Source organism: Scyliorhinus canicula, chromosome 7 (assembly GCF_902713615.1).
Source record: "Scyliorhinus canicula chromosome 7, sScyCan1.1, whole genome shotgun sequence".
In the NCBI taxonomy this organism is placed as follows: domain Eukaryota; kingdom Metazoa; phylum Chordata; class Chondrichthyes; order Carcharhiniformes; family Scyliorhinidae; genus Scyliorhinus; species Scyliorhinus canicula.
In genome coordinates this window covers 174,467,713-174,479,740 of record NC_052152.1, presented here as the reverse complement: position 1 = coordinate 174,479,740, position 12,028 = coordinate 174,467,713, and the positions used below count along the sequence as shown (strand labels likewise).

Sequence of the window (12,028 nt, the reverse complement as noted above, 5' to 3'; positions counted from 1 at the left end):
AATTCCTAGTAGTAAATGGGAATGTCCTGGCCAATAATAGTTATACAAGATCAACAGATCGTTTTTGGCCATGTTTCTATTGGGCTTCCTTTGTTTCCCAAATTGAAGTAAACTAAGATGGCGGTTGCTGTATCCTTGAAATATTTATTTTTACATCATGGGGCTCTTAAGATAATCAATTTATTTATCCTCTTTTTTTGGTAAATGTGCAAATCTTGACAGGGTCTTTTTTGTTGGATGAATAAATTGTGTCTGAATATATTGGTGATACAGACCATTCAGATTAATAAAATATCTCCTGTAGTGTTGTCAGTTTGGAGGGGGAGAGAAAATTGAGACAAACAAATTTGACACCAGTTTATAGTAGTCAACTAAAATGCCATTCAGTGATATAGTTGATTCAAAATACACCTTTTCTGTTTTTGTTTCTATTGAAGTGATTTTTTTGTGAAAGAATAGTTTGAGTCATATATGAATTCTTATTGAGGGGTATTCTGTTGGTGGGGAACATTAACATACTGTTGTCATGCACAATATGTAAAAATAAAATAGACATGTCTTTTTGTTTTAACTTCCTAGGACAAAGTTCCTCTGCCCGTGGCTTCTCATTATTTACAAGGTAACTAATGTGATTAGTTTTTTTTTAAGTTTTTACATTTAATCATCAGTAAACAAAAGCCTGATCATACTTGGACCAGGCGGATAATCTTCTGACTGGTAGTCTTGGCTTTGCTAATCTTCTCCACCTGGGAAAGCATTAATGCTGTTGTTTGTGTTTTTGTGAGAATCATTTAAGCCTCTACCGCCAAACAGATTTCGGCTTTCCCTGTGTTTCCGGTTCCACTAAAATTTTGATAAGATTGCAATTTCTAGTCTACGCTAGGCGAGAGGAATAAAGAAAAATTACCACAAATACCTAGGAAACAGTTGGAGCCAATTGCACTTGAATACAGAGACCAAATAATAATGACAATTGAGAATGATGACCAGCTTTGAGGCTGCCCAATACTCAGACCACAGAGCCAGAATCTGGAAATAGAACTGGCATGTTCTGGCAAGAAGGGGATCAGGGGTTATGGGGAGAAGGCGGGAGAATGGGGATGAAAAAATATCAGCCATGATTGAATGGCAGAGCAGACTCGATGGGCCGAGTGGCCTCATTCTGCTCCTATGTCTTATGGTCTTGTGATCTTATGGTGAGGAGTATGATCAGTACAAACTGTAAATTCATAAAACTATCATACAAAGGAAGAAATTGACATTTACAAATTGAAGCAGATATGTAAAATTGTTTATTCTTTAAAAATAAATTAATTCCTCCATTTCATTAATTTGGTGCCACATTTTTACTTTAAATATTTAATCTTTATATTAAATTAATGACTGATAAACTCTCATGCCCTTTATTTGCTCATAATGCTAGATGATTTTAAATACATTGTACAATAAATCAATGTAATATGCCTCTGGCCTCTATCAATACACTAAGATGGAAATCTTGCGTAGAATTTCCAGCATGGCAATTTTCTGATTTTCAGAGAAGCTCTAGGGAAGGGCAAGAGTGCAATGATTTCCCTTTGGGAATAAAATTGAGGGCTTGCATTTGCAGGAGATCTTTGGATATGTAACCTGATTGACAACCATGTTGGGGGGAATAGTTGCATGGAAGAATGGTAGGATAACTAGCTGTGCTTCAATCAACATGCTTAATGAAAATTTTCCTTGCAATTTCCTGGCTCACTTCTAATCCATGAAGCTTAAAATAATATAAATTCAAAGGTTTTCAGTCTTGATGTGCTTTCTTCTCCATACAAATAAAATTTAAGTACAAGGAGATTTAAATTAAGTTTAATGTGGAACTACACATGTATTATATGCCAAAAATATACAGGATAATAGTGTTTCTATAGGAAACCACCAATCCAATTTACCTGTGAGCGCTGAATCTGAACTATGTCATTTTAAAGATAATTTATTTTACATTCTCTTCATTTGCACTGTGATCTATGGTTGGTTATTCACAATTGATACTGGTGTGACGTTTGCACAACATTGTAAGTGGTTTACCTTATTACTTAGTTATAAGTTATGGTGCCTGTTGATTGTAATAAGAGGTGTAGAATTATTGACAATTAGGAAAAAACTAACTACATTGATTTTCTATTTGTTCCCTCCACAAATTTTGGTAATGATCCGAAGCCAGTGTTCACAGGCAGGAAGATTTTAGGATGCCTGATCCTTTTGTTACCAACTTTTTTTTCATAGCGTGTACAGTGTCCCCATTGGGCAGGATCGTGTTGCTCTCAGAAATGCGCAAGGTTCCAGATTCAGTCTTGTTTCTAGTTCATTGCCAAGTTCTGGACTTTCCCATCATTGGTGATCGTGACTACTGCCTGATTCTAGACCACAATGTTGCATTGTGTCAAAGATTCTAAGAAAAGTAAAAACAAGAAACCTTGGTTCAACTTAATGCATTAGATCAGAAAGTCCAAGATGGCTGAAGCATCAGTATCTGACTTGCCTCTGGCTGGCAAGTGCTCAAAGTCATCCCACTCCTCTTCCCCTTCCAGCCACCGTTCCTATGAAGGCACAGTCATCCAAGCATCAGGGAGAATGAGCTACATCAGAACCGCTGCATCAATCCTCCTCTTCAAGCTTTGCTTCAAAGATTTCGGGTAAGCATCAATAGAAAACTTAATCTAGAGCAACAAAGGAATCGTCGTTCAGTAGATTTCCATTCTAACGAAGTGGCATGGTGGAGACTGGGAAGGCAGTTTTCTCCTTGAGTTAAAATTTGCTTCTGGTTTCTATTAAATCTATTTTTGCATCATTGCAAAATATAGTACTTGGCATAATTCTATATCCATCAAGCTTGTATTAGTAGCACCATCAATAGGCTTGTTGAAATGGATTAAATGACCTTGCATCTTCACGGTCCAGATCCCTAGAAAGGTGGAGAAGGGAAACTGATGGCAGCAGACTCTTTTAGGACTGATGCAGGTCACATGCACTACCTTCTATCTTTTGGTGAAAAGATATACCATAGATAATACCATGACCCATCGCTGGCTGCACTGATGGGTGAAAGGAGTAATATGGTACTTGGCCCCTAGTAGTAGTCTGTGATAGTGATTCCTATACCAAGCTTCAAGAAGAGAAAATACTACAAAACTAAATGGGTTCCTGCAGCACCTGAGCTGCATTGTATCAACTACACTTTATTGTTGGTATTTCTTTTAAGGGGGGGGGGGGGGGTGTGAGGTGAGGTCGGGGGGAAGGTTGAGTCTAATTTTGATCCCTGTTGCAATTGTTTATGCGCCAGTTTTACTTTATTTTGTCAACTAGCTTGTATTCCTGTTCCCCAGTTGATAATTTAAAAAATACGTATGTTGAACTCTAGCAGGAAAGAACAATAGCAGCAGCGGTAAGTTTATTTGGCAGGCAGGAGGGTAAACTGCCAATGGTGGGAAGGAGATGCAGGGTCAGCTTTATAATGCAGAGTTGCCTCACTTTTATAATGCTGGATATTGTCAAGCACTATAAATGTGGCCATTCTGCTGAAAGCTGTAATAACTTAGAATGCTGACTTGGATTATGGGACTTAGAGCAATGGTTCCAGGAACTATGTTACACTAACTTCTTGCAGGCAGAGTTACCTACTCAGGGGAAAACCGTGCAGAAATTGTTTCTTGCCACATAAATAATGCACTAGTAAGTCAAAAAATACAAGAATTTATGGATCTTGTAGGATCAAAGGGCCCAATTTGAAAACCAGTGCATTAGATCATCACTTCTGTTCCCAGTGAATACATTTTATTGGTTGTCACTGATCATCCAAGTGTAGTATCAATATTTGTTAAAGAAAAGCCAAAATTTGCAGATCACAGCAAGACTAATGTAATCTCGTTCCCAAAGATGTGGAGTTCAGGAGTTTATATTGCATAATTTGAGCTGCATGTTGGCACATACCTGGATTGGCATTCCAAACACTTGAACCATGATGTTGCCAGCATCACTAGGGATACAACTTTATTGAATTAAAATGTCATATAAACCACTAGATTACAGTTGTGAACTATCATATGGTGACTCAGTTCTGTCAATAAAGGCTGACATGTTTATAGCAGGATGTGAGCCAAGGCCTCAGTTCTGAATAAAGGCAGGTCAGTGAAGTTGAGATACAGATCAACTGTGATCTAATTGAATGATGGTACAGGTTTGAGGTACTGAATAACCACCACTTGTTCCCATGCTCCTTACTTACCTGCCTGTATAGCTGCCAGGTACCCATTGATGCCTTTGAAGAATGACCCTAATCTACAATCTTTCGTGTTTATTTTTAATGTTGTTGACCTCACTGCTGAATAAGAGCAATTTTAATGTGCCCAATGACACTAAATCATTGCTGTTTTCTTGCCGGCAGTCATTCACTGAAGTATGGCTAACCATACTAGTATTCTGGGTTGTAGCAAAGTGACCTCTTCATCTGGGCTTCAGTCTGATTTTCTGCATCCTCCAGTGGTTTTTAATTCTTCCAACTGTTTCAGCCTGAATCTTTCTTTATTTTCTCATCTCCCCATTAACTTTCCACTATAACTTATCTCCCTATTCCCCACAGCCTCTTCTGATCTTTATCATTGTATCAACTCCTAACCATACTCCAGTTTCTGTTTAAATAACATAAAATCTTAAACAATTTGTTAAATATTAGCAGTAAATCTGTTTTTCTATCACTTTTTCTCCCTCTCGTGCACCACCATCACCCACCCAACATCTTTGAATATTCTATAAAATTCTGAAACATCAAGGGCTAGCGTAATTGTAGAATTTTGCACATCTCGGTGTGAATCTTTTTCATTGTTGTAGGCTTTTTTCCTGTTCTAGAAGGGGAAGATATTCTATTGGCAAATTCTTCCATTTCACATTCACGTTTCAGTGAGAGAAGTCATGTGTTAACAGTTGGCAGTACAGGTAATAAAATACTATTTTGAAAAACCCATCTGCCATTCTGCCTGTAACTAAAAGTATCCAATTGGTATATGCTGCTGCATTTCTCCCTCCTTAATAAAACAATAGGTTTTCAATTACCCACTTTTGGTGCTCCGAGGCCAGGGGACAGTGGGTAGTGTGGGATGGGAAAAATCATGTCCTTGGAGTACTTTAAACGGGTCAACAAAGTGATCTCTGGCTTTGTTTGGGCGGGCAAGACCCCGCGGGAAAGGAAGGTAATGCTTGAGCGGAGTCGGGGAGAGGGCGGGCTGACGCTGCCACATTTTAGGACCTATTATTGGGCGGCGAATATAGCCATGATGAGGAAGTGGGTGGTGGGGGAGGGGTCGGCGTGGGAGCGTATGGAGGCGGCTTCATGCAAGGGCACCAGTTTGGGGGCGTTGGTAACTGTGCCTCTGCCATTCCCGCCAGCACGGTACTCCACCAGCCCTGTGGTGGTGGCGGCCCTGAGAGTCTGGGGGCAATGGAGGAGGCATGTGGAAGCAGTGGGAGCATCGGTCTGGTCCCCAATCTGTAATAATCACTGGTTTGCTCCGGGAAGTATGGATGGGGGGGTTCCGGACATGGCAGAGAGCGGGGATTGAGAGGATGGCGGATTTGTTCATAAGAGCTTTCCGAGTATGAGGGTGTTGGAGGAGAAGTTTGGGTTGGCGAGGGGAAACAAATTTGGGTATCTGCAGATGCGGGACTTCCTACGTAAACAGGTGTCAACCTTCCCACTCCTACCGCGTAGGGGGATTCAGGACAGGGTAGTTTCCAGAGGGTGGGTAGGAGAAGGGAGTGTCTCGGACATTTACAAGGAACTTATAGGGTCAGAGGAGATGCAGACCGAGGAGCTGAAGCGCAAGCGGGAGGAGGAGCTGTGAGGAGAGATAGAGGGTGGTCTATGGGCGGATGTGTTGAGTAGAGTCGACGCGTCCGCAACATGTGCCAGGCTCAGCCTGATGCAATTTAAGGTCGTTCACCGGGCTCACATGGCAGTGGCCCGGATGAGCAGATTCTTTGGGGGTGGAAGACAGGGTGTGCAAAATATGCGGGCGGACCAGCAAACCATGTCCACGTGTTCTGGGCATATCCGAAGCTTAGGGGATTTGGGAAGGGGTTTGCAGATGTCATGTCCACGGTGTTAAAAACAAGGGTGGAGCTGAGTCCAGAGGTGGCGATTTTCGGGGTGTCGGAGGACCCGGGAATCCAGGAGGAGAAAGAGGCAGACGTTCTGGCCTTTGCTTCCTTGGTAGCCCGGAAACAGATACTATTGGCTTGGAGGGACTCAAAGCCCCCGAAGTCGGAGACCTGGCAATCGGACATAGCTAGCGTTCTCTGTTTGGAGAAAATCAAGTTCGCCTTGAGAGGGTCACTTTTCGGGTTCGCCCGGAGGTGGTAACCTTTCGTCGGCTTCTTCGCTTTAAATTAATCGTCAGCAGAAGGGGGGGTTAGTTTAGCTTCGATTATGGGGTTAATAAAGGTGGGACCTGTAAGGAAGGAAGACGGCGTTTGCACTACGTTTATAGTTTCATGTACATTGTTTATTATGTTGTTATAATACCAAAAAATACCTCAATAAAATGCTTATTAAAAAAAAATGTTGTGAAAGCAAAGTTTGCTTTTTAAGAAGCTTACTTCTTAACTCTATGGGAAAGGTGACACTGGAGGTAAACTGTCCCTAACCTTATGAATTTCGTCATGGGACCTGATTCTTGCAACTCCTCCATTCCAAGCCAAAACTTGTTAGTTATACAGCCTCCCTCCTCAACTATTAAGAATCAGCATTGGTTGAATCTGGCACATTCTATGAAATTACAACCCGTGCTTGCCTGCGATGAGAACTGTGATGAGTACCTCCATTTTGGGTGACTGTCTTGTGCTCAAAATAAACTCATCAAATAGTTTTTCACATGTGTTGTAATTTAGTTGAGCATTACTGATGAGCGATTTCATGTAAGGTGCCACTATACATAAGATGCAGTAACAAAACACTTGAAATTTGAAAATTCCTTAAAGAGACGAGCATCTTGAAAACCACTTCTGTAAGCTTTGCTGGCTTTGGATCATTACCTAAAATATGTAGATATCTGAAAATGATCATTGTCATTTGAATCTGAACGCCTTGGTTCACAATCGCTCCAGACAATGCTGTTTAACTCTTCAACTACCACTCCATCCAACTAGTGTCCAACAAAAAACTGCATGTTATGTTTTCTGAAGACCTCAAAATACTGTGCATATAAATGATTAACTTTGGACTGTATAAACTTCTACCAAAGTCCACATTTGCCAAATAAACAGCAAAAAGAAGACATTGACCAACCAAGATTTTTAATGATAATTTGTGTTGTTTAAAAATCTAATTAGAGTGGAATTAGTGCATTATGTAGTACACAGAATGCACCATACCTATGTAAAATGGTTTTAAACATTTCATGCTCTTTCAAAGTAACTTTTCTCTTTCTCTGCAGGAGCACCTGAACCGAAACAAATGATGAGAAAACATATGACTTGATGAATTTTTTTTTTTAAATGAACCTGGTGCTGTGATTCAGCATCAAAATGAAAAAAAAAAAATCAAAGCTTTCTGCTCCAGTGATATCTTTTATGTGCAGGGGAATTAAAACTACATCACGTTTTTAGTACATTTCTGTTTTTTTTTGTCCAGACTGGTCTGCATTTTGTTTGTAATTTGCACCTAAATGCTGTAGCAGTAACTGGTAACTTCTGTTACACTGAAGCTTTAGCCTGCATTTGTTTAGCAATCCTGTAAAGATGAGCCCTTCATGCTCCCTTTATGGGAAATATTACTGCATCAGCCGTATGTAGTTTGGATGATGTGATGCTTTCAACTTTACTAGTTTTTGGTGATGTGTGTTAACTTTGAGCTTTCTGGTGTTCTTTTCAAGTCGCTTTTAATTTGCATTCTCATAAAAATCCCAAGCCCATTTCTTTTTTTCCTTCTGTAAAGCTGAGCTTTAATGTAGGAGCAAATAGTGGAAATGATGATGGTTGATGTCTCAAAATATTAATTGATGCAAATGTCTCTTGATTCTTCTGGGATGAAATATTTTGATTGTTTTTCTGTCTGGAAGCTGTACTTTGCTGTACTGTATGTCTGTGGAATGAGGGAACCATTAAAATTGCTGCCGACTGGATAAAGCATGAAACGGTGCTCATGCCTGTTGCTTTAGTTCACAGAAACTTGCACGTGTTTATGTAGAGGAACTTTACTATCGTTAGAAAGAAAACAATTAACTCTTCTGAACCTAGTTACAAAAATGGACCTCAGTTTAAAAGAAAATAAAATAAACTATCATTTAGACTTATATTTAGACAATTTTAGTTATGTCTATGGAATATTGCCTGTAAGGTAAATGAACATCATTGGGTTGATTTTCTTTCCTCTAGGAGAATACAAGCCTTAATAAACAATATCTATTTAGCAAGCACAAGTGATCTGTTCTTAATGCCTCTATTCATTTGTATTCGGCACGTTTTCCATTCATGTAACAGTAGCCAAACTGCATTCTGTACTCCAGGACAATTATATGAATTGCATTGAAATCTGAATCCTCAAGTTTCAGAAATTTATGATTTAAAAAAATGCCAAATGATTACACAGTTGAGAATTTTGAAATATTTAGCAACTCCATGCAATTGAAGAAAAAAGTGCACCGTACTATTCAACTGCCTGATGCATTTAGTGATCACCTTGAAGTGGAACACCTTGATGAGTAGATAGTATGGTTCAGAATTGTGATGCTGAACATTTCCTCATTTTGCAATTCAAAAGTGTCATGTAAACAAATTCCTTGGTTTCAACAACTTCTGGTAAAATCTAAAAGCTAGCAATTGCATCATGCCCATTAAGAGCCATAGTAATGGATAATTAATTTTCAACAATTATGCATATCATATTGATTACGTAGTATAATGTTCAAATAATATTTTTGGGGGGGGGGAGGGAAGAGGAGGAGGAAGGAAGGAGTAAAAGGGGAAATGTTGTTGTGGTGCTCGATCTTTATCTTGGTTTCTCCACTTCTTTGACTTTGTATTTTTGTTCTATTTTTCTGCTTTACATAACATAAGAAATATGAACAGAATTAGACCATATGTTCTCTTGAACCTGCTCTGGCATCTAATATCATGGCTGATCCTCAACTCCACGTTGCTGTCCGATCCCCACAGTCCCTTGATTCTCTTACATTCCAAGAATTAATCAAACTTAGCTTGAGTGTGCTGGATGACTGTGCATTTGCAGTCTTCCTGGCTAGCAAATTCCAAAGATTCACCAGTCTTATGTGAAGAAATGAATCCTCAGCTCCGACCCATATCCTGAGAACTACCCTTGGTTCTTGACTCTCCAACTAGAGGAAGCAGTCTCATCTACCTCATTGTGCACTCTGCACTGTGTGTTTCATTGAAAGCATCTCACATTCTGAACCCCATTTGAACTATCCTAAGACATTCATCTCATCCTAGCAATCAAATTAGCGAACCTTCGGTGCAACCTTCTTAAAGCAATTACATACTATTTTGGTATGGAGACCAAAGCTACGCAGTACTACAAGCCTGGTTTGACCAATTTCAGCAAAACTGCCTTTCTCATTTATTCCAAGCCCCTTTTGTAATAAGGCCAACATACCATTTTGCTTTGTTGCAGCATATGCATGTTAACGTTCCACGCAGAAATCTGAAATAAAAACATGCATTGCTGCCAGACCTGTGAATTTCTAGCATTTTCTGTTTTATGATAACTTCCTATATTTCTCACAAGGACACCAATCACTCTAAACACCAACAATGAAACAGTTTAACGCCAATTCAAAATTATTCAATTTTTCAATTCTTCCCTACAAAATTTAATAACCTCATTTTGCCATCACTATACTCCATCTACCACCTCGCTCGCTTAACCAGTCAATATCCCCTTGCATACGTCATCTCTCGTCCATGTTGTATGTTTTCCACTTGACAAAAATGCCCAAATTGTTTGACTTGGTATGTTAGCTAGGCTTATACTATGGATCCTGTAAGTTGTTTGGAGTTTATATTAATATTTCCATTACTTCCCACAGGTTTGTCTTCCCCAGCTTAGCCCATGTGCTGCTGAAATCCTCGTTCAATTTTGTTACCTTCAGAGCCACCTATTCCAGTGCTCTTCTGGCCATCTCCCATTGTCCCCCTCTAAACCTGAACTTGTGCTGCCTATATCCTAACTCTCACCATATTGACCATTCACTCGTTAAACGTGTTCAATCCCTTTAATGGTGTTCCCTTTCCATCTTTTGACTTTTTCCCAGTCTATTAACCTCCTGTAACCTCTTTCCACCCCCCCCCCCCCCCCCCCCCCCCCGCCCCCAAAACAAATCGAAGAAATCTGCATTCCTCCAAATTCTGGGCTTTTATGTGACTCCCTAAGCTTGGGCATTTTCTCCCTTAACACGCCAGCCACTCCCATCTCTCCTCTAAGACACTGCTTAAAACCTAGCTCTTTGACCAAGCTTTTTTACCATCTGTCTTCATGTCTCTTGGGCTCAATGTCACTTGTTATCTGTAAAGCACCTTTGGACATTTTACTGGTAAACTTGTTGGATAAATGCAAGTTGTTGTATCTCGAGCTCTGGATACCAGTAGAACTTGATGTCCTGGTTATCGATTTATTCACCAGTGAGGTAACAAAAAATAAATATCCCTTTCTAAAACCTGCAGATCCACAAAACTTTAGCAAATGGTTGGTAAATTCAAAACATAAGTGCAAGTGGTAATAGTTCCCAGGGCTTGTAGGCAAAATATGATCTATAGTCTGTATTTGAACTCCTGGTGCATTCTGGGTGGGATAAATCATCTATCAAGGTTCATTTTGTTACACCTCTGTCCAGCCCTATGCCACTGCATGCCTTAGAACTGATGAAGATGTTCATGGTGAGTAACAGTTCAATTGTTGATTTTTTTCCCAAAATTAAAACCTGGATTTTCTCAATTATTTTAGCGAAATATAATAACCGGAAGTAAAACACAACATTAAAAATTAAGTGCTTCCCATTTGGAAGAATATTATTTGAAGGGATTTATATGCCTGCAGTTCTGAAATTTAAGAATGTTACATTGTATTTAATTGGAAATCACCATGGCAACACTGCCTGCAATGTACAGTATGTGTAAAACTGAATTTTTGTTTATTAAAAATAAATAATTTGTGGGTTCCAGAAATCTTATAAATGCACCTATTTCTACATTAAGACTTGATTTGATACCGTAGAGTGAAACATAATGTTGTGAATGATATTGGTTGACAGTGTAACACATGCAGGTACACCAAGGTTAATTCCATAGACAAATTTCCTTGTCTACGTTGATTGCAACCGAAAATGTCATAATTGTTAATGCTTTTTACATAGTGTCATGCCCAATAAAAGTATGTCATATTCAAAACTTTACCCATGAACTGAATTTGTATGGAAGCTTCTGAAACTATTTGTTTAAATGACACGTCTATTAAAATTAGGGCCTTTGCTTATTCAGCATATACTGTTCAGCTTTTGGGAAGTTCCAAATTGAATAACCATGGGTGAGGGCCTCCACCTGGACTGGACATATAAAGACAAATGCTATCTTCCATTGTCAAAGCGTACTTAAAACCAAGGCAATAGATTTCTAGACTCCATGGGCGGGATTCTCCTTGTTTTCCCCCCCCCCCCCCCCCCCCCCCCAAAAGCCACGGCAGCGAATCCCCAGGGGGCAGCATGAATCTGCTCTCACGCTGGCTGCTGTATTCGCCGCCGCTGTTTTTTGGGCGGGGATCATGCCGCACCGGTTGGGGGGCCGTTGGCAGCGGCCCCCCACGGCAATGCTCCGAGTCTCGATGTGCTGAGTGGCCATAAGTTTCTGGCCAGTCCCGTCGGCGTGGATTGGACATGGTCCCACACGGCGGGACCTGGCAGGTAAGTTGGCTGGTGAGGTCCTCGGGGTGGGGGGGAGAAAATCTGGCCCCTGGGAAGATCCGACCCCGGGAGGAGGGCACGGTTGC

General features: G+C 40.2%; 1 protein-coding gene across 5 annotated transcripts in view; it reads left to right on the top strand.

Annotated features, from left to right (window-relative positions):
* ythdf1 (YTH N(6)-methyladenosine RNA binding protein 1) overlaps positions 1-8,450 on the top strand; it is a 43,696-nt gene extending 35,246 nt beyond the window's left edge. For 3 of the 5 annotated variants that reach the window (XR_005461412.1, XR_005461413.1, XR_005461415.1), the window contains 3 exons: positions 580-619; positions 2,571-2,675; positions 7,467-8,450. Coding sequence is in view for 1 of the 5 variants with exons in the window: in XM_038803316.1 (XP_038659244.1) it covers positions 580-619; positions 7,467-7,510 (84 nt within the window). In the remaining 4 variants the exon portion in view is untranslated. The remainder of the gene's footprint in view (positions 1-579; positions 620-2,570; positions 2,676-7,466) is intronic. The other 2 variants (XR_005461414.1, XM_038803316.1) reach the window with 2 other exon arrangements.
* Positions 8,451-12,028: the final 3,578 nt, after the last annotated feature.